Source organism: Falco peregrinus, chromosome 5 (assembly GCF_023634155.1).
Source record: "Falco peregrinus isolate bFalPer1 chromosome 5, bFalPer1.pri, whole genome shotgun sequence".
Taxonomy (NCBI): domain Eukaryota; kingdom Metazoa; phylum Chordata; class Aves; order Falconiformes; family Falconidae; genus Falco; species Falco peregrinus.
The window spans coordinates 113,598,502-113,620,573 of NC_073725.1; the positions used below are offsets into that span (position 1 = coordinate 113,598,502).

At 39.6% G+C, this 22,072-nt stretch overlaps 1 protein-coding gene across 2 annotated transcripts in view; it reads right to left on the reverse strand.

Annotated features, from left to right (window-relative positions):
* The window catches only part of IARS1 (isoleucyl-tRNA synthetase 1), a 112,382-nt gene that overhangs the window by 10,129 nt on the left and 80,181 nt on the right, over positions 1–22,072 (reverse strand). For both annotated transcript variants that reach the window (XM_055807031.1, XM_005229913.4), the window contains exons 23-32: positions 21,897–21,974; positions 21,286–21,407; positions 18,027–18,129; positions 17,726–17,809; positions 10,167–10,341; positions 9,302–9,405; positions 8,929–9,024; positions 6,674–6,850; positions 2,825–2,936; positions 2,004–2,129 (exon numbers count right to left, since the gene is read on the reverse strand). In XM_055807031.1, coding sequence (XP_055663006.1) covers positions 2,004–2,129; positions 2,825–2,936; positions 6,674–6,850; positions 8,929–9,024; positions 9,302–9,405; positions 10,167–10,341; positions 17,726–17,809; positions 18,027–18,129; positions 21,286–21,407; positions 21,897–21,974 — 1,177 coding nt within the window. The remainder of the gene's footprint in view (positions 1–2,003; positions 2,130–2,824; positions 2,937–6,673; positions 6,851–8,928; positions 9,025–9,301; positions 9,406–10,166; positions 10,342–17,725; positions 17,810–18,026; positions 18,130–21,285; positions 21,408–21,896; positions 21,975–22,072) is intronic.

A 22,072-nucleotide genomic window follows, 5' to 3' on the forward strand; every position in this document is an offset into this window, starting at 1 on the left:
CTGCTGATCAATACTTTCTCGAGATCTCTGCGGAAGTGCAACAAAAGTGAATTCAATAATTCCATTTTCCAAGGGAACTTCCATGCTTTTAACAGGCAGGCAGGGAAAAAAACCCACTCTGCTCAGACCACCGACAGAGACTAAAAGTTTAAAACCAGCACACCAAGACGGTAAGTCCCAAAATGACACCTACACAGCCAGTGTGACACGGAAAGGAGAGAAACAAAGCCACCTTCGTTACCACAGCAGAAAAGAACCTTTGAGGAAGAGGGAAAACAGATTTCTTTACCACTTCCTTTAGTAATTCAGCATTAATAGATCTATGCTGCATCCTTTTGTCCTGTTAGTGCAGAAGACAAACCAATTAAGCAGTCAAACTGCTTATAATCTTAATGAGATGAGAGTTTCCCAACTTTCCCAGCCTTCTGCAGATCATCTCTTAGTATCTATGATGGTAATTAATTGTACCAGTACATACCCACCTCTGCAGGCACACACCACACTGCTATGAAGTATACCACTAGTATTTGGAAAATTATTTCAAGGAAAACTCTTTCCTCCTTTAAAATGTAACTGAAACCCGAGGAAGATACTAAGAGATCCAAAACTTCCTAGAAATCACCTATAACTGAAAGCAAAGAATAATCGTTTTACATGACAGAACTATTCAGTTCAGTTGAGCACAACCTGGAGAGAGGTTTTATCACCGTAAGGTAATGGATTACACCAGATATGGCACACCCCCAAACACTTTTCTAGAAATACTTTTAGGAAAAGACAAATAAGAAAACTAAAGACAGAGATGGTAACACTGACATTACAGACAAGACTATTCCCCTGCTGATGTCACAGGCATGCACTGGTGATCCCTACAGTTCTGCGGGCACCCAAACACAGCCTTTCACAGCAGCCAACCCAAGGACCTCCCCTGCAGGGGTTGCTGCTGTAATATCTCTACAAAAACACACTAGCAAAAGTTTCTGTAGCTCTCCAGTTACCATTTTTGCAGTATTTTTTCATGTCTTTGTCACTCATTTTAGACTTACGATGAACGGAACGGAAACAGACAAAGTTTGAATGTCAGGATGTGCCTGTAAATAACACTAAGGACACAGAGTTCACTATCACTGTTGAAACATCTCTGAAGTCACACCACGGCGTGACCACTGTTAAGTGCTCTACTTGCTGTACTCAGTCACTAAAGAAGCATTAAGTTATTAGTGTAATCTTGTTCTCAGTGTGCTGATTTTTAAGTTGTAACTTTTTCTGATGTACTGAAATACTACATGTAATGTAACAAAAACCCCAGCATCTTCATCTCAGGAGAAAGAGTGCCAGTTTGCTGGCAGGGTCTCACAGCCCCTAACTGCAACATCTTTCACAATGTTTTTTCTGTTTCAGCTCTGTTAACTTAGTAACGAAGCAGACTATGATACAGCCTGTAAGTCTATGTATAATCCATAGAAGACATATTACATTCTCATGCCTTAACAGAGGCGAAGTTCAAGCTGCAAAAATGTTAGATAGATTTTTCTAAAAAGAAGAAATGCAGAGATCCTCAAGTTTCTCTAAGGTGAAAAAGCAACTTTTTTTTCTTCTACAGATAGCAGTTTGCATTCAGCTTAAGTTCTCACCCTGCCTACTGAGGCATTAGGGGGAAAAAAAGCACGCAAAAGCTGATGGCAGCTCGCCACCAATATACAGCATAACCTGGATCCGATGGAAACACTTTCTGAAATAAATCAGATTTTGTCCTTATGAGAACTGCAATGGAAATAAGATAACAGAAGCGATAAGCATCATTTAGCAGCAGCTTTTGGAAACATTCTGATGTGACTATAAACACAGCCTCATAAGCTAAGCACTATAAGAGTATTTCCTTACACATTTTCTTGTCAATTTTGTTTACATACAGAAAAATTATGCAGTAAATAATTATACAGTAAAGAGCTCCTAGCTGCTGCTAGAAAGACTTTCACTTTTTCTCGTCATACTCCATTTACCTGTCTTTCCATTAAAAACTGTCAGTTTTGAATTTTTCAGACCAAAAATGCAGGAGACAGCATCTACAAATCCAACGAAGTTCAAGGTATTATCTCCTTTGGGATTCTCCAGCAGCAACACACCATCTAAAACCAAAATTAAGAAATTAAAATGCAGTTTGGAAGCAATATCCAAGCTTCAAGGATCTTCCAATGATTTTTTCTAATTCCTTCCAGCGAGTTCCTAAACTAATTTAAAGCTGACAGCACTGCACTTCCAGACATTTTAGTAAGAAAGAGGAAAAAAACCAAGGAAATGGACTCAAGGGTACTTCAGATTTAGAGTATGAAAGTTATACTTGTTTTTATTAACAAAGCAAATTTTTGTGTCACTGAACTATAATCCAGTACTATATTGATTAAAACCTGAAGGACTGTGTGCCCTCTGAGATGTTCACCAGCTACACAGTTACGTTCGTTATTATTCAGAAAGCAGCTTTGTAAGTGTTAAACGAGGCACGCTTACTTTGACACAAACTGTGAAATTTCCACAGAGTGCGTTTAGTTTTCTCTCCTTTTAATACGTAACTCAACCTTGCAATACCTTTAACATCACCACCGCGCTCAGCTTTCCATTATCCAAGACACAGTCGCCGCTGACATCATGGACAACACGTGGTTCCGCTTTCAATAAACTTATGTTCAAGAATTATTTAAAGCTACTATTGGAAGGTAGTTTGCAGTATCTTTCAAACGAATTTATGACACCAACATTCATCACATCATCTTCCGAACAGTCTTGTGACACCATCAGTGACACATCAAACCTGGTACATTCCTACCTTGCTCTGTCCCATTAACACAAACTTTGAGGTTGACGTAGGCACAGGCTGGACCAATGCACTGACACAAACCACCTCTGACGAGTGTAATTTCCAGCTCTGATCCCTTCAGCTGAAGAAAGAGGAATATTATGATTATGTGAATATTGTTTTATTAAAGAAAGACAACAAAATATTTTCCTTAAACATTAAGTCATTAAAACACGACTAACAATAAATATATATTTAATATATATATATATTAATTAATTAATATATATTAATTAATAAATAATTAATATAAATATATATATAAATAAAATAGCAACTTTGCCACTTCTTCCTTCAGAGACAGAGCGCTTCAAATAGGAATTTGTCTTTAATATATGTTAAAGATATAGCAGTAGTTAACACGTAGGAAAAACAGAGTGGAATAAACAGCCTGATTTTCACAAGTGATGAGCAGTGATGACAGTCTCCCAAAATATAATCCACAAGCGAATATACTTGAGAGGAACACTCTCCCAGAGGTAATTCAGAGCATCTGAAAGCAGGACCCTGCTCTCAGTCGCTGTCTGGAGAAGCCTTCACCTGTGCCCAGAGGCCACAGAGAACAACGAGGGGCAGCACTTGTCTCGATACCAAGTCAGCCTTTGTGAACATCCATCTCCCCATTAGCTATTAGCCAGTCAATTAAAACTTGAAGTGCTCCATCAAGAAATGGAACACGTACCCTCCTGTGCAAATGGGGGACAGGGTGAAGAGACTTGAGAACCTGTTGCTAGTCAGAGCCACACCTACTTTGTAGAGGCCTTAAACCACAGCTTTTAAGATTATGCTTTTTCCAAGCACTAGCTTTTTCCTGAACTAAGCACAGGCTGGAATTATTCATGCACCCACACCACTTTTCATGAGAATCACACTTCTAAAAGATCTCTTCATTACATGTTTTAATTAAACAAATACAATCCAGAAATCTCTTATATGAACAACTGGTACTAAGCAGCCACTTCAGCCAGTATTTTTGTAAGTTTAGAGGCCGCCAGTCAGGGTCACAGCCCAACGGATAACCAGACAGCCTGCGAAGCCATTTGTACTGAGCTCCTAGCAAAAAGTAGGGAAAGACACTTCAGGAGCAGCAAATCTCATTTTGTGTTTATCCATTCTACCAGCAATTAAAAATTCATTTTGCAGGTAGCTGCTTTTCTGTCCCAGTATTTTCTGAGCAACTGCTGGGTTTTTGTTGTCTCCCAGAGCAAGTCTTTGGGAGAGAAGTTCATAATAAGGCCTCGTACCAAAAATTGATCCAGGATAAGTCCATAGAAATAAAGATCCTGAACATAATCAAAGTAGCTGCAGAGAAGACAGACTGCATCTGTCATATATTCAATACCATGCAGACTTCTCCTTTTAATAAATCCCGGAAATTTGGAGCAATGATCCTGTTGCAGTTGACTTAACACACTCACACGTGGGATTACACACTTCATTCTCTTAACTTGCATCTGCTTTTATATCTGAATGTGTAACAGTTGCTAAAGTATTTTCCACATCAATGCTGCTTACCAGCCCCCACCAACAGAAGACAGTGTATGCACAGTTCACTTGGAATTCACATCTTCAGAGCATCTGTGCTTGAAACTGCCAGCACAAAACGCAATACGGTTCTGCCCAAAGACAACCAGCCACAGCCATGTCCGATGCAGCAAGCTACACGTCCACTGCACACAGCTGCAGCTATCCCCGGCTCCACACAACGGGCCGAACTTCTACACTGAAAGGATTTCGAAAGGAGGGCTTTTTCATTTCAGATATTCTTATTCATTGCTCTTAACATGACAAGCTGGTTGCAGCAGAACACAGAGTACAGTCGAACACCTGCCCTGAGCAATCAAGCCCTGCAGTCCCAGGAACTGAGTCGTCCGAGGAAGCCTTGAGAATTGCACTAAATTCTCAGCCACCTCTTTCTCCCTGCGACCTCTGTTTTAAAATGTGACTGGCAATTCAGAGGCACATCGAGTCTGCAAACACAGCAACCGCCTCATGGGCGGAAGGCAACCCACACATGGACTCCGCAGGGAGGTACTTTGTAGCGACGGAGACTCCTTAAAGTAAAATTATAACAAACAACTCAGCATTTACTTACAAAATATTTCTTTGCCTCCGTTTACCATACATAAGCTGTATAGCTTCAGTACACAGAACTTGCAATAACTAACGGGTTTTGTTTGAAACGACCTCCACGCCGCAGATCCCAAGCGGCCAGGCAGGCGCTCGGCTGTGTGCCCGTGACAAGGCGACTGCACTTCTATAACCTCAGTCATCAGCTGCAACAGCCACACAGCACTGCCTGTCATACCTGCTGTGTTTTCTGTTAATTTTTTTTAGGTTTTCCCAGTCTGAAATCTGTCATTTGTGCAAATGCACAGCCTGACCCACAAACCCCCTACCCCTGGTTTACACACAAGCTCATCATTTCCGACACTCAGCGGATGTCTGGGTTTTGCCAACATCCAGACAGCAGCTATCAATTATATCTGCAATAACCAGAGGGCAAAATTTCATCTTTAGGTAGACAGCATTATTTAAAACTAATCCAATAGACTAATCTTTCAGCTTTCCACAATGTTATTCTTCACTAGAATCTGCTAAATTAAGATTTAGAAAACAGAAAAATAATAGTGGGAGGGAACCTTACTTGTACAGGTAGGAAAGCTTTCATGGAAAGACACAGCGACCAACATTAAAGCTCATGTATCAGGCAGTTTCAGAGGTAGGCAACCAGACAAGTGTTTCCCAGCATTATGCAATTTTTTCTCCAGCTACTTTTGCATTCTAATTCAGATTTGATGTTGACTCAACATCAAACTGTCCATCGGCAGTATCCAATCTAGTAAGTACTTAGAAGAAATAGCAAAGTACTTTCACAGATTTCTCAACCACAATATTTCTTCACTCTTATGTAGTGTTTTTCCCTGTTTGCCACTAAATTAAACTCATAGTTTTGAAAAAGGCCAAACAGAGCTTCATTTTAAATCTGTACAACTTTAGAAGTGTAATAAGTATAAAATATTTTCTTTACACATATTGTTATTAAGATGAATAAAATACACGCTATCTGTTCAGCTATACTCAAGCGCCCAACCCATTCTCTAAATCAAATTTTAAGTTCAGGATATATCCTAAAGTTCCTGTCTTTCTGGTTTAGCATGACCTTTAGACTGAAGAATACTTCCTCTGCGATTCTGCTAGGAACGCCTTCTGTATATAGCAAGTCTGAATAAAACCATGGCAAAGGATATCTCAAAGCATGTCAGAATAAACAAACAAAGAAAACAAAACAAATAGTTCAAAGCTGCTGCTGAAAGAATAAGCAATCTGCAAAACTGCATTGTTACAAAAGACTGAACTTAGCAACAAGGGGGAGAAAACACAAGCATCCTCAAACATTATTAACTGAAGTTGGTCTTAAGCCAAAAGGCAAAATTTAGCCTCGAAGGAGAACATTTCTAATACAAAAGCATATCAATTTAAAGAAATCAGAGGAACAGTATTTTTGCTGTCTGAACAATCCACTAATCCAAGTGCAAATAACTATGTGTATTAAGCTTACACAAACTACCACCTAGATACTTATTTTGGTACCCAAGCAGCTTCATTTTCAGAAATACTACACATACAGAACCCAACTATTTTATTTATTTTTAAACCAAAAACACTAATATGGAAATTTATAAATATAAAACACTCAATGTCCACTACATCCCACAAATAAATATTGACATACAATTTTTCTGTAATCTGAGCACTTTGTTCAGTTAAAAGCTGGTAACAAGATGAACTACGCAGTCAGTGCGTTTTCCTTCTTACTTGAGTTGTCTCCTGGATGAGAACTTCTTTTGAGGTAGGCACCGGGTAAGGCTTCAGGGCAGCCTTTATTGTTGCAAAAATGAAATCCGTGTGTTCCTTAATAACAGTATCCAGGTAGTCACCTTCTGGGTGTGATCTGTAGTACACTGTAATCTCATCTGTAGGAACCAGATTTCGCTGTAGGATTCACCAAATATACTATTAGTGACAGCAAGGTGACTTTTACATATACGAACTAAAAAAAAAAAAGGAATACTTGTTAAGTTAAAGGGAAAAAAAAACCAACAACTACCTTCGAAAGATATTTACCAGACATTTTCCACAAAAAGTTTAGAATAAAACAATTCTTTTGTCAGAAGGGCAAGAAAGAGGCTGGGAACATGGTGAGTTTTTCCTCAAGAGATAATGACCAAACAGTGTACCTTACTCAAAACGTCTCACTTCCACCTTCATTTGCCAACTCACCCCCACAGTGAGCTGAAAGCCTACCAAATACCAAATGTAGTGAAAAGTTTTTCTTGATGCACAAGAATTTTACTAGCATTTACGCATCCTGTTACTCTGAAATTAAGCAATTGTTTAATAAAGAGCTGAGGGTTTAATCGGTGACCTTTTAACACACAAGAGTCTCCAAGACATTTTGTACGGTTTTGGAAGGTGGTGATCAGGCTTTGAAGTTTTTACACTAGTTATGTCACACCTAGCACACCAACTTGTACTTTGGGAAAAAAGCAAATAATTTGCGTTGTACGCTTATTAAAGCTGAATTACAAAATTCTGCTTCAGTGAGAAAATGGCTTCAAGGAAAGAAATAGCAGCCCCAGCACCAGCACAACTTTGTTTCTAAAGCTGACTAAAAGTAATGACTGCCCTACTGCCAGTAGTAGTTACTGTGGATCCAAATATGTGGGTTGTTATGTGCACAGTTTTGTAACAGGAGTGGGCATGAAAGACTGACAGAATAAATGCCCATTAGCATCATGTTAATTATTAGGGAAGATTAAGTATTTTGATATTCATTTAAGTCAGAATAAGTTATGGCCTTATGTAATTACAGAAGTAAATTTAAACCATCCAACAACTTGCGAGAGTGTTTTCTTTTCATGGCCACATTCCTTCCTGTTTTTATTTTTTTATTTTATACAGAAATAAAGCTACGTGGGTTTATATATATATATATATATATATACAAAAAAATATATAAAACCCTATTCTGGTACAAATTTGTCATTTTTCAGTCTTATACTGAAGATTCATGAAGTCTTAACTGTACAGATACCTTTTCCTAAAAACACATCCCATGACAATTTTCTCTACACACCATTTAGAGCTCTTGCAAGATTTCTTCAGGCATAAGTCCGAAAGAGATACAAATTCTAGCACACTGCCACCAAGTTAGTCAAGTAGAAAAACCATACGTGTATCTTGGAACAACACACTCCACGTTTGCAATGTGTATGTGTGTGAGGGGATTGTTTTCTGGGTTTGTTGCTGTTCGGGGTTTTTTTCAAACTTCCAGGTTCTGAAACCTTTAGAATTCTTTGTACCAAGTTAAATATTACTTTATGTCCTCTCCAGATTAAAGGCTTTTTAGACTGTGACCATACTTTCGCAGCACAAAAGGGAGATAGTGATCCAGCTCTTTCTGGGTTAGCATTGTAGAGAGAAGGAAGTTATATTGGTTCAAAGTGCTTTAACATCAAGGTCAGGCAGCATCATTTGTATGTATGAGCAGAAAAATTTAGAGTGGAATCCTTGAGGTACAGGTATACAAATTTGTGCCTGAAATGCCACCTGCAATTTGCCAAGACACCAGTTTGTTCCTTTTCGCAGTCCTGGGCTCCCATGTGGGGGCTCTCACGGCCCGGCTGATGTAACACACCCGAGCAGAGGTGGAACAGAACATAATTCTTGGCCGGAGGCAGCATGGGCCTGAGCACCGCTCAGCGGGGACTGAACCCCTGCTGGGTGGCTGAAGGCAGAAAACAAGAAGGGCTCAGCAAAATCTAATTAGTTAATTCACTGTGGATGATATATAGCACGCTCACTGTTCAACTCCAGCTACTTAACAATATGGGAATTCAAAACAAAAATAATGATTTGTAATCATTTATGTCCAAACAGAAAGCTATATATAAGGAGAAAATGATACAGGACTTCATGTTTAATTAAAAAGGTCAGTTTCTACTGCACATTGCCCAAAAATTGCTTAAAAGTTAATTGAAATGTCTTGTTCCAAACCACTGCTTCCTAACCTTTTTGCGAAGTTTCTGGATGCGATTAATCACTTCCCGGGCAACTCCTTCATCCACCATGGACTGGTCTGGGGTGACATCTAGCAGGACCAAAACCTGAGGTAATGCACAGAAGACAGCCGAGTAGGTGACACACACTGGAAACAAGCTAGCAGTAACCCAGTCAGAAGCGCAGGTGCATTGTTATAGAGCTCCTCACTTACAAAATATCACGTTTAATATTTCCAAAATTCAGAAGATCAGCTCCTGGCATTTGTTGAACTACCTGAACACACACACAAACACACCCCCCAGCTTTCACCTCACCATTTTCATATTACTTCTAGAGGAACCCTTCCATTCATCAAGAACAAAGAAGTAACCAATAAAATACCTGAGCATCAGAATGTGCCTCGAACTGGGCAGATCCTCCTACAACCTGATACATGAGGCGAAGATCTTCCCCATGGAGTTCATGGCCTTCTACAACAATGGTGCCTGCAGAATCACCAGATGAAGGGCATCTCTTAGAACCACAGTAAAAAAAATTTCTATTCAAAAAGCTTTAACAGGTATCAGGCTTCAAAGACATAAAATGCGGTTTATTTGCAATACAGTTAACCAGCATTTAAGTAAGAAACACTGAACTATCGTCCCACATTCCGATTTTTCATACAAGAGCTTCTACAGGCAGAACTCACTCAAATGCAGCTGCTGCAACAACTGTGCGTACCATTCCAATGACAAGAAATAGAACTTCAAAAGTAATCCAGAGACTCGACTAAATCAAAATTTAAGCAGTTAGCTGAACAGGTACAGCTGGAAAATTCACATCCACTTGCAAATCTGCAACTGAAGCAATGCTTTTAGAATAACAATCATTGCACATTACTCGGCTCAAATCTGATTCAGTCCTACAAAACAGGTCACTGCTTCACCTCAGCCCTCCAGAGGAGAACAGCGTAAGATTAGTATACATGGCCACTGCTAATCTACAGTCAACAGAATAATAAAACCCCAACTTTCCTCCTATTCTCATTAACATAATATTTAATAGGGAACAGGGATAACAACGGGGAAGTAGGCCTTAAGTTCTCCTAAGCCCACAGAAGGATACTTTTGCATCTGTTCCTGCAAATGCTTCATTAATAGACACAAATTAAGAGCAATTGGCTTTTTTTTTTCTGATGAGCCAAAGGATTTTTGCCGGTTTTTTTGGTCAACATTGCCATCGTTAAGTGGCTTGTGCCACCACGCACCCGTCTCCTGGAACTCCTCCAGCTGCTCACTCCTCAGCTCTTTGATCGCAGCCATGACAGGCTTGAATGCCCCTTTCAGACGCTTCCCAAGCACCATGTGGTCTGGTTCTGCTCTCAGCCGGACTCCGTACTTATCTTTATTAGTAGATAGTGTCACTTGACGTACGTTAAGTTCCTACATAAATACACCAAGAGGAAAAAAAAGCAGCTAAAGAATAGCTGTGGAAAGGGCACAAAACCAGGGGCCACAGTACAAGGGGGAAGTCATAAATCTCAAGCTGCAAATTTTTTATGTCGCTGTCTCTTATGAACCAAGTAATTTGCCAACACTGCAAGAGCAAATAAAGCCAAGCAAACTGAAACCATCCTTCAGCAGAAGACCCTATCCTCCTCCTTCAGCCTTTAGGTAGACATTTGTGCTATTAATAGACACCAGTCAGCTCAACTCAAATCAAATCCCTATTCAACGGCCTTTTTTATTTTACCGTTACAACTGCCTGAAGAGATAAAACTATTACCTTTGTGTGCAATGGCATTAGAAAATGGCCTGACAAAATTCAGGAAGAAAAATTTTGCTGAAATAGTCTTTTCAGTATGCATTTAACCATAAAACTGTAACTGACGATTTTATGGTTTAGGCTTTACAAATGCTACTGCCTCATTTTGTCTCTTTCCTTAGCTGTTTCTTCTAGGTACTGACTGTACAGAAGACCCCTTGGCTCAGACGAAGCTCTGTCTGCGCTCTGCAGCACAAGATCAGTGCGCTGGAGTAGCCAAAAAACCTTATAAAACATGCATGAAGTTCAGGAGGGGCCTGAGATCAAGGATGTTGCTTTGCCTTGGGCATGCCCACGTTTTACAAGTAATGCACGCTGGTTTTGTCCCCGTATGTGAAGGGCAACAGAGGGGTGCTGTGGAAAGTTTTACAGAACAAGAGATTAAAGGACAGTGCTAGAACTCCTTGGGAAGAATGCTGAAGAGGGATACAATTGATTGAGATTTGAAAAATTATGAAAGAGGTGGGTAAGGAATGTACAACTGTTATTTGCCAAGTCCCCAAACAACCCCTTGAGCAAGGGACCAGGCAGCGGAAACAGCAGGAGACTGATTTAAGAGAGATCGACACACAGGTAGTTAACCCTTCGAACTTGATGCCACAAGAGGAGGTAAGCAGAAGCGTACCTCCAGCTTCAAAAAGGAATTAAGCTCATAGCAGTAGGCACATGAGCAGAGGTTAAAGGGAACAGGCAGGCCCGTGCCCTCGAGCATCTTTAATCCAATAGCTGCAGATGGCGAATACAACAGCAATCTACTGCGAGAAGCGGCCTGGCGCTCCTGCTTTCTCTGCATGGACCATGCCACTGCAGGAGACAGCACCATGTGCTAGGTCAGCCACAGGCCTAAATCACTAAGTCATTTCTTACATTCTCAATTACAAATGTTTTCCTTATCACATAAGCACATTAAAAACCACCATTAAACCCCCCCCAAAGCTTACTGCATACCCTGATGACCGTACAATGACAATACACAGCAAACCTCTCCGCTCTACACTTGATTGTGTCCAATGAACAAATGGCATTACAAATGTTATTAAAGACAAGAAAAAATGTCTTGGTATACCTACTGTAAATAAAAGCACTGTAGCCTAGCGCTATTTTGTGTCTTCAAGAGAGCTGGGTTTTTCCCTGCTTTGTAAAGCCAAGAAAAGAAACACAAAGCGGGACTTGAGACCTAAACTTGCCGTTTTGCAGAGTCTCCCTCTCTATTCTTCATGTAACGTACCAGGGACGGTCCTTGGAAAGCTCTAATTGCCAACAGGCAACTCTTCTACAGGTACAAAGCTGCATGTATCTGGAGCACATGTCACTAATTCGGCAGGTTTTGTCCATCAGGCTGCCCAACACTTCAAGCATTTTGCATTTAAATCTCCACTAGAAAGCTGTTAAGAGTTCACATCAACATGATCCAGAATCACCAAATGCATTTGGCAAGCAAGTTGCTCCGAGTCGTTTAGGAAGCAGAAGTAAATGGTAGCGTCAGCATGACAGGACTAGCAAGTAGCCAAACATTTAGATTGAGAAATAATGCCTACCATACAGCCTCTGAGCCACAGTAATTCCCTAGGAAGTCCTAGTGACACGAGTAGCCAAGAATACAACTGCATCTCATTTTATTTAATACATCTTTTAGGAAATTTAATGAAAATCATGTACTTTAGAAATTTGGTTTTAATGGGGTGCTGCTGGAAATGAGCCCACACATAGTAAATGACAACCTCATGGGTAAAGAAGAAATAATAACCCAAAAAACAGCACAAACTGAAAGATGACTTTGGGCCCGATTAGATAAATTACATAAAAGCCAGCTCCATCTGGACAAGTTTTCTATACTAATCAGATTAGGAAACCGTTCTTCTGTATACATTATCAGTTAAAAAAACCACAATGACTCTTCAAAAAAACAAGTCTGTATCTTAGGCCTGCTTATATCTGCCTCGAGGTAGTGGTCTGACCTGAAATAGTTCTGAATTTTACCTCCCCAATAGATCGAAATCAGCTCCTTCACACACCTTTCCAGTCTCTCACACACAAACTAAGGCAAACCAGTCCTTCCCATCCCCAGCTGGAAGACCCATACATCCAGATATTCCCACCTACAGGGCCTGTCGCTGGTGCCATGTGCCAGACACGACCAGACGGACCGCCAGCGCCGTTGTGCCCGACTCTCAGAACAGAGAAAGAGAAATGCCAGTGCTGCGCTTCAGTGGGGATGGGCTCTGAGAACATCCTAACACGGAAAATAAATATTGATTACGTAATAGTGTAGAAAAAAAACAGCGATGGACCACACGCTGCCACAGGTCACCTGTCAGTTAATTCAGCCCATTCCCGGCTCAGTCTGCCATGTCACGCAAACACCGTCCGTGCCATGGAACGCCGGCAGACCTCGGACGTGATGAAGAAGTCAAGTTTTCTCTGGTTTATTACAGCCATACTTAGGGGTGGGGGTTGAAGGGTAGATGCAAATAAGATCCTGGTTGTGCACAGAGTAAAATTTACTCTGATAGAACTTTTCACTGGGAGTAGGTAGGAAGAGAAGTTCTGAACTGGGCTTGTAAAAGGCCTCAAATACTAATGAATAAAATGCAAATGCGTTCAGTTGCTAAAAGTCTTCTGGATATATTTCATTTTGTGAGCTAGGCTATTTTTGCATAACAACTCTATACTCTGGACAGTTCTAACATCAGAATCCATTTATTAAAATGATTTGCTATGTTCTGATGAGGAGAGAGTAAGACCACAGATCAAGGACGACAGCTACTTCTGAAAAGGCGATGAATTAAGTTTTCCAAGTATTGCCAAGCGTATTTTTCAAACTTTAGCCAGCAACTGCATGAAATTAAATGGTGTCTTTTTTCTTACAACTTACCTCTGGCACCTGCAAATTTACTAGAAACACACTTCTGGCAGCAACTAAAGGTTCTAAAGCTCTGAAGATGTAGGAAGTTGAACAAAGCTGCAAACACAGCCCAAGTGATACTACCCAGTCTGCCTGTATCCACTGACCTCTTCAGCTCCAAACCACCCCAGTAAACAACTAGATTGATTGCTATGTAATACACTGAAACACATAGTAAGCTTCAGCATCAGCTTGTTGAATTTTAAGATACATAATAAAAATATGACAACAGACAATATTTTCTATTTGTGCTTCCATAAAAATATTTGAGTTTGCTGTGACTCATCTCCCTGTAAGACACACCTTAATTTTGTCTGCAGTAGCAAATGAATAGAAATTATAACATACCTATGCACAATCTGATTGTGTAATAATTTATCAAATTGTTAGGTTCCTTTATTACCTTTTGCTGATGTAGAAGCTGACAGCAAATTTTGTCAACTATCTTTTTGGAAATAATTTAATCTCCCTTAAAATTGGATTATGTAAAGTCCACAAATCCAGTTTTCAGATCAAGAAAGTGTGATAAGACATTAACCTAAATTTCACAGCATTCGGCTATTGAAAAGATCCAGGTATTGAAACGATTAACAGTAATAGCAATCCTGAATTGAAGCATCGTAACTGGCAAATCTAAGAGAAATAACCAATTAGTTAACATGACTGAAAAGCCTTACAATCCGACTTACAAATCAACTAAGATTTTTTAAAGTTCTCTTAGTGCTCAATTCTTAGGAATCTGAAGTCCCACAGTAACTAAAAGCAAGAAGCATACAACACCGATGTACAAGTCCCATGCACTGGGCCATGACCATGCTTCAGCTGCCCCCAGCAAAAGTTTTAGAAGCCTTCCTCAGATGTATATTTAGGACTGGGAAAAAGGATGGAGTAACATATAATTAAATAAGGGAGGTCCTCCACCGCTTCGGTCACCTCTCGAATTCTGTGACTGACATGGCTGTTCTCACCAGCACAAGTGAGGTGGGTTGATCCTGCTCAGGCAGATGCAGGTTTTTGTTCCCTTTGTCAAGGCAAAGCAGCTGTGTTGACAACGACAACTTGAATTAATAAAGTTCCGATACATTTTAAGCACGTGACTAGATCTTCTGTTACAGAACCCTCTGAAGACACCTTATCAAATGGAAGAAAGAATCCTTACCCTACCAAGGACAGGCAAAAGGAAAAAAAATCCTTTGATAGTGAACTGCCAGCGGTTACTATAATAGAAAAAGAACTTCAGTCTCCCTTATCTGTAAAGACCTGTTTCACTGGCTTTAGAAAAAGCAAGAGACTACAAACACTTAAGGAAAAAAAAAATCTATTAAATTGAAAGCATCGTAACATCATGCTTCATGTAATACCAGCATGTGTTAAATAAAGCCATTGGAAATGACTCTGTCACGAACATACATAAACTGATGTAGGAAATGACAGATTCTGACAAATGAAAGATGGGAAGGTCAAAGGTCAATTATTAGTAGAAATACATTTTATTTAATAATCCAGTGACCATTAAAGAGAAACACAACCTAAAGACACATCCCTAAACCCACCAGTCCTTTATTATATTAGCACTTTAGAAGTGCAGAGGTCCTAAGGTGATACAGCATGGAAAGCATTTCCTGAAGACAGAAATAGGGCAGCAAGTTCCTCTGCAGTGTCAGAGCCGAAGCTTCAGTGCCGGGGGTGGAGCTGAAGGAAAGGAGCCACCCTGAACTGTGGAGCATCCCTACACTTCCCACCTGATCACTCTACTTGAACACGTAGCAGCTGCACGCTAATGACAGTAGCTGGGAAGTATGGTGGGGGTAGACCAGGCAGAATTAAGTTGCAGCACTAATCTGTTCTTAGCATATATGCTACAAGCACCTAAAATACAGGAAGGGAGCAGACTTCAGAGGAAAATGAAAAGTATGTTCTATGGCTCACCTTTCCAGATGTGGAATTATCAGGGGAGGGAAGGAAAGGAAGTCTTTCATAAACGGTTCAGATGTACAACTGCATTGCTGTTCAATTGTGTTTTTTTCTTCTAGTTTTTGCTCATTTAAAGAGAGATTGTTTCAAACAGGAAGATTTGAGAGGGCAAGACATGAGATAGCTAAGCTTGCACTGCACAGGCAATCAGAAATTGTATTAACACTTGTACATGAAATCTCTTGTAACAGTTAAGCTGCTGATATTTTGAGGGACTGTTAGTTTTTGTACTGCATGGTACTTAACTTCCCTAACAAGGACCTTGCATTGAGGCTAGCATCCCTTCCTCAAACATTTTTATCAGGAGGTCTTGAAGGGCAAAGCCCATCTGAACAATTACCTCAGTGGTTTTGTTTTGCAAGATCACTCCTTCAGTTCTCATCCGAGAGAAAAGCTGGCATGTATTCTGCCCCACTGCATTAAGAGCCACACACAAATGCAATGAGATTGCATAAGGGAAAGACTGAACTGACAAATAATACACCGAAATTATTGTCACAAAGTAATCCCCAATTTATATTCAAGTCTAATGCATGCATTCTGCCCAACATCAACATCAAATCAGCTCCTTTAGGAGTCTGCTTTCTTAGCAAAAAGCTGCTGTTCAAAATGCAATTCTTTCCTCCCCAGAACACACACAGTTACAAAGACGCAGTCTTGGCTTATCTCCCCCAGGAACAGAATGAAACATCTGGGTGAAGAGTGATCATCTCTATCGATGAGCGACTACTGCAGGAAGAAAATCAGACTGCTCAGAAAGAACAGCATTGCTTAACCAGTCTGCCCCCTTCCCTCGCTGCCTTCCAGAGCGGTTCTGAAAGGCCTCCAATCCTACAACGGGGATGATATTACTCTTAACTCCCCATTCAGAGAAGCAATTATAAAGCCCCTAGGCTCTAACGCTGAGAAGTTACACACAGTATAGCTCATATCAAATGCACAATCATGACAGATCTACTGTTCGAGAACCACTGGTTTGCAAGATATTTTGAAGGCCCCAACCCCTAGAAAAAAGTCCAAAGACATACTGGTGTAGAGGCTTCCCCCCCCTTGCTTTTCTTCTTGGATAAAAAGACTGCAGCTCATTGGAATTCAGCACTGTAGCTAAAATACTCTTCCTTCTCACTATTTCCTCTGATTTCTCTTGTGCATCATAGATGTGAAAGAAGATGCACATGAAGTCTATTTGTAATAAAATTTAATAGAACATAAAGACTAAAAAAAGCCTGCTCTACTAACAGATTTTTAAGCAATCAAGCTTTTTTTTAAGCTTTGTGCTTTCACTACAACTTCTGAAATGCAGTATGGAAGTTTAGAAGTTATTTATACGTTTATACTATAAACAAAAATAAAGTTTATTTGCAAACAAACTCCTTTTTCATTTCACTTCTTAAAATACTATGGATTTTTACATGACTGACTAAAAGCAGAAAGTGCAGCCCGTTTCAGGATGTTAAGCTCAAAAAACCAAGAAGAGTTACTTTTCTTTTGAATGACAGAGTCTTTATCCAAATATTTGTAAGTAGGGCAGGCTGCATTTCTCTAATGGACATACACTAAAGGAGTAATGCAGTGGCATATGGGAGCAGATGAGTGTAAGAAATTGTACAGCCTAACATCTCGGTTATTTGACATTTTATTTCCTAAACACCACCCTACAAAAATCTTGACTGATCCCCTATTCTCCCTCACATGGAACTCCTTCTCTCCATCAACCCTTCTACTTACTGTCAAACTGATTTTTATGTCCTTTAACTGAAGGAGATCACAAATTTTGCAATCCATCTCTGACAACATGTAGCTGACTACAGTCTTATTTTAATTTAGAAAATGTTTTTTTCTTTTCACTGATCAATAGAAATGTTGATTTTTCTTGGCCTCTTAGCCCTTTGTGATCAGTTTGAGTAATTCAGATTTCTCAAGACTACAGCTAAGGATCATCACCCATTTACCTTCATATCTGTACACAGTACTCACTGATACCTGCTTTCATTACAATTTTCTTTTAAATTAATTTTACCTAGTGAGTTATTAATATCATCAACAGGGAAGGTTACGGTTTTGTTTATTTAGGTAACTGACACACACAATCCATTTAAGCATCATGTTCATGATGTTCTTACCTCAAGTACATATTTCTCTAAAGATCTGACATTTTCCAGAGCCTCTGGATCCTGATGGATAACAACTACTTCTTTCAAAGGATACTGGGGAGAAGAAGAAAGAAAAAAAAAGACAGAAACTTTTGTTCTTCCAACTGAAAATAAAGAACTTCAACAATAAATTACTTCAAATGATAAATAATAATTTCTGAACTCTGTATGTTATTCCAAAACAATTATTAAGTCTTCCAAGGCTTATCCCAGAGTTACAAAGCTATTGCACATTCCCAAGGTATTGTTAAGAGACGTTAAGAGTTCTAACCTTGACCGGAATGGTTTTTCTGTCTCTGATTACTCGTCCAAGCTCAATAACAGACTGCAAACAAGAAACGGCATTTTCAATTTTTTTGTCGATGAGATCCTCCCTAGATTAAAAAGGAAATATTACATTGCTTCGTTTTCAGTGTACCTGAGTCGAATGAAAGCATTTTACCCTCTTCTCAGAAATTTCCTGCAAAGACTTAGTTATGCCCTGTTTGGGGCAGTTTGAAAAATTAACGAACAGTTTCATTCTTCTCTCTTCATAGAGAAGATGATGAGAAAATAACTTGCTTAAAAAAAAAAACACCACCAGAGCTATTTTTAAATCTTCTTTTGTTAGCACCTCTCAAAAGATGGAGATGATAAGAGTCATACTACATATTCTATTAATATCCAATAAAAAGATTTACATTAATAGTATCATAAGATGATGCAAAAGGGTGTTATAAATAGGATACTTATAATGACAATGAAATACCTATAATGCAACCAACCCACTGGATCTCAATTTATAATCTTTTTCAGAAATTCTAAACATTGTAGCTTGATGCTTTAGACAGTCTTGTCATCTTTCCTGGCTTCATCATTTTTCCCAACTTCATCATTTTAACAGCTTCCATTTTGAGGCAAGGCAAGGCTTGGGGTTTGGGTATTTTTTGCCTTTTGGGAGGAGTTGGGCTGTTTGGGGTTGGTGGTGGGTTGTTTTTTTTTTTGAGTAAGCTGACATTCAGATCTTGTTTCAAATGTACTAGCAGCCAACAGTTCCAAGAATGTGGTTTTCTTGATTACTTGAGTTGCTGCATCAATTGAGCAGCTCCTTTAAAACCACACAAGTGTCATATCAATACCAGAGCCACTGGTTCAAAGGACAGTTGTGAATAAAATTAATGAAGGTGATGAAGGTGCCTGCTGTAATATAAGTAGTGAAAGTCCTGGGATGAAAACCATGCATAAAAAATGGATCATCCACAAAAAGAGAACAGGTAGAGCAAAACCTACAACTGAAATATCCCCATCTTCTGCATCAGGGCTTTGATTAAGATGTTACTATCTATTTTGAAGCTTTTGTTCTTCCAAAAGCCAGTTTTTCAAGATGCTCTTCCACAAACCAGGGAAGTGTGTAAATTGCGAGACGGGAGATGTTGCTCCCAGAAAGATTCATGTAGTACAGCGTGGCAGTATGTCAGTATTACTTGCCATTACTTAACCATGTTGTGGAGCCACAAAATGAGAACAGCTTTCAAAGACTGCATGCACATCCACAAAATTCCATGCAACCAATCTGTTCAGACATTAAGCGACCAAGTAATACCTCAGTGGGGTTTGTAACACAGGTTTTGAGTCAAGTTCAACTGTGAAACTGGCCAAGTCCCTTAGCTTTAGCTGTGCATACCAACAATATTGTTAAAGTAGTATTTTCTGTAACTGCATCAAAAAAGTCTCATTATTAACTCACAATATTGTCCTTATGCAGTCATCGGGAAACTAAGAAAAATGCAGTGATGTGCTTAGCAACTCAGGGTGAAACTCTAAGACTTCAACAATTTAGCTCTGAAAACATGCCTTTTTATCTGACAAAGGGAACAACTGAAACATAGGGGATCCAGTAAATTACACAAACTACTAACAGACAAAAATCCAAAGAAAGTACAAGACAAAAAGGAAAGGTGTGCAAGCCGCTCAAATACAACCTATGTTCACATGACGCAGCAGCAAGTCAGTTAGCACTACCAGGAATAAAAAAGTGACTAAGCCACTTTTAAATACTCAGGCTAAGCCCATGCCTTAACCGAGTTCATGCAAATAGTTGCCTATCCTTCCATTACTCCATTCTACAGGAGCTCAAAACCACCTCTGATAGCTCACTGATGAGGTTTGCGTTCTTTGATTACATATTCTTTATAGCACTTTCCCAGGAAACAGAAAATCAGCACTATCATTATGTCAATCTCAAACTCCCTGTTGCAGTAACTGTCACTATTACAGCTATCAGAAAGAACATACAACTTCCTCAAAGGATAGAGTATCCAGAAAAGAAACACCATTACTAAAAGTTTAAAGTTTTAAATGAACATGTAAAGTATCAAGGGCAGCTCCCTTGTCCTTGAGGGGTTTGCAACTGAGCTGCAATGCGCAAGGGAAGCGTGCTGCTCCTGCGTTCTTTAACTGACAGCAGGCTGCCACGCAGGCACTAACTTAATCCACTAACGGAGCACCAAGGCACCAATGAGCAACCAATTACTGTAATACTAGTGTCTCCCTAGTCCAGATAAAAAAAACAACCAAACACCCAAAAAAGCAAACACACACCCACCCCAAAACCCAACCCAACCCAAAACAGCTGCAGCTGTCGAGTTGTACCTGTGCCGAGTTGATACTATAGATAACCTTGGGCATGCGTCCAGTACAACCATCGTGGAGCCAAACCCTTTTGAGACACACTGGCACTTACAAAAAAAACCTCACCCATCAGCATCCAAAGAAATGATCTGTCTGGAAAACTCTCTCTCACACGATGTATCTATCCTCTTACAAGGAAGTGGAAATCTCTGGACAATGGTCTGAGTTCTTGATCTGAAGCCAGAAGAACTCACTCTGCTGGCTCTCTCTGTGGTGCACACAAAACAGTAATTCCAATCCATACGGGATCTGGCATCAGCAGTCACTAAGAAAGGCCTAGAGGCGGGGGGACGCGTATGTTCTTGCAAATGCAGGGCCCACAAGAAAGTTTTATAAGCCTTTTGGGCCCTTCATAGGTAGGCATTGTAGCTTCCAGTCAGCACACGTTTTTAAGAGTAAGAGGATATTCCCTGCCCAACATAAGAAGAAAGCACTGTGAGTTGGGAACATACATTCTTCCTAATTGTTTTCTTCCCATCTACAATCCTTTAACCTACCACAAGCCTACTGCCTAAATGTGGAGGGAAAAGAAAATTTCTAGCTAACATTGAGTGGGGTGTGAAATGTACCGCTAATGAAATGTTCTCCTACAGCAAAGAGACTAACATTAAATCAGAGCTTAATCAAAACCTCAACATTTTTTGCTTATAGAAAAGAATGTGTTAACTATCATCCTAAAATCCTTCCTGAGGCAAAAGACTATTCATATTATTAAAGCAGCTTGTTTTAAAACAGTTTTAAACATAAGTAAGCAAAGGAGCACTGTGCTGCGAAAAGCAAAAAAAACCCACCAAAAAACCACAACAAACAAAAAACCCACCAAAGCAAACCCCCATTTTGCCACATCACAGCCATCTCACCTCACTTGGGGAAGCATGAGGTAGTGGATGCTCTCAGTATTCTTTTCCTGAACCGAGGCTGGATCAATAAGTGTTTTCAGATTCTGGTACATCAGCTCAGTGATAAATGGAGTATATGGTGCCTGTAACGTTGCATTCAATCATCATCTTTTCTTTATTGTTTGTGCATTAGGAATCACTAATACTTATGAATCACATAAGGACAGTTCAGCAAAACCAATGCTTACACAGTGTCTTGAATGCAGAACCGTGATGTTACTCACAACACAGACTGAAATTAATGACAACTTTGCTACTACTAATTCACCTCCTTCCTAGTATTTACATGTTACTTCTGGGCATCAGATAAGAAAATCATAATGCCTCTTTATCACAGTCAAGTGATATTCACCTTCTTTATAGTACCATGGGGTAGATAAAAGGTGGGGTGGAAAATGAACTGTGCTACACAAATCAGTAACAACCTGGGGTTTCCCCCTGTGTATTCAGACTCTGTACCCATAGTTTCTATGGTCAACTTAATCTAAAAACATGCATCTTTGTGTCTAACCACATTAAAAATGTCAAATAGTTTTAGTAATATCAGTTATAGTAGGCTGTAATTCCCTTACCATAAGTCTGCACATGGAGAACAAGACACTAAACAAGGTTTCCAAGGCCATAATGCAGTCTTCAGTCCCATTCTCACCCTATTTGAAGAATTCACCAAGAAAAAAAAAAACAAAAAAAACCACACATCTGCAATTTTAGGATCAGTAACTGCACTTCAATAAACTCCAAAAATTTC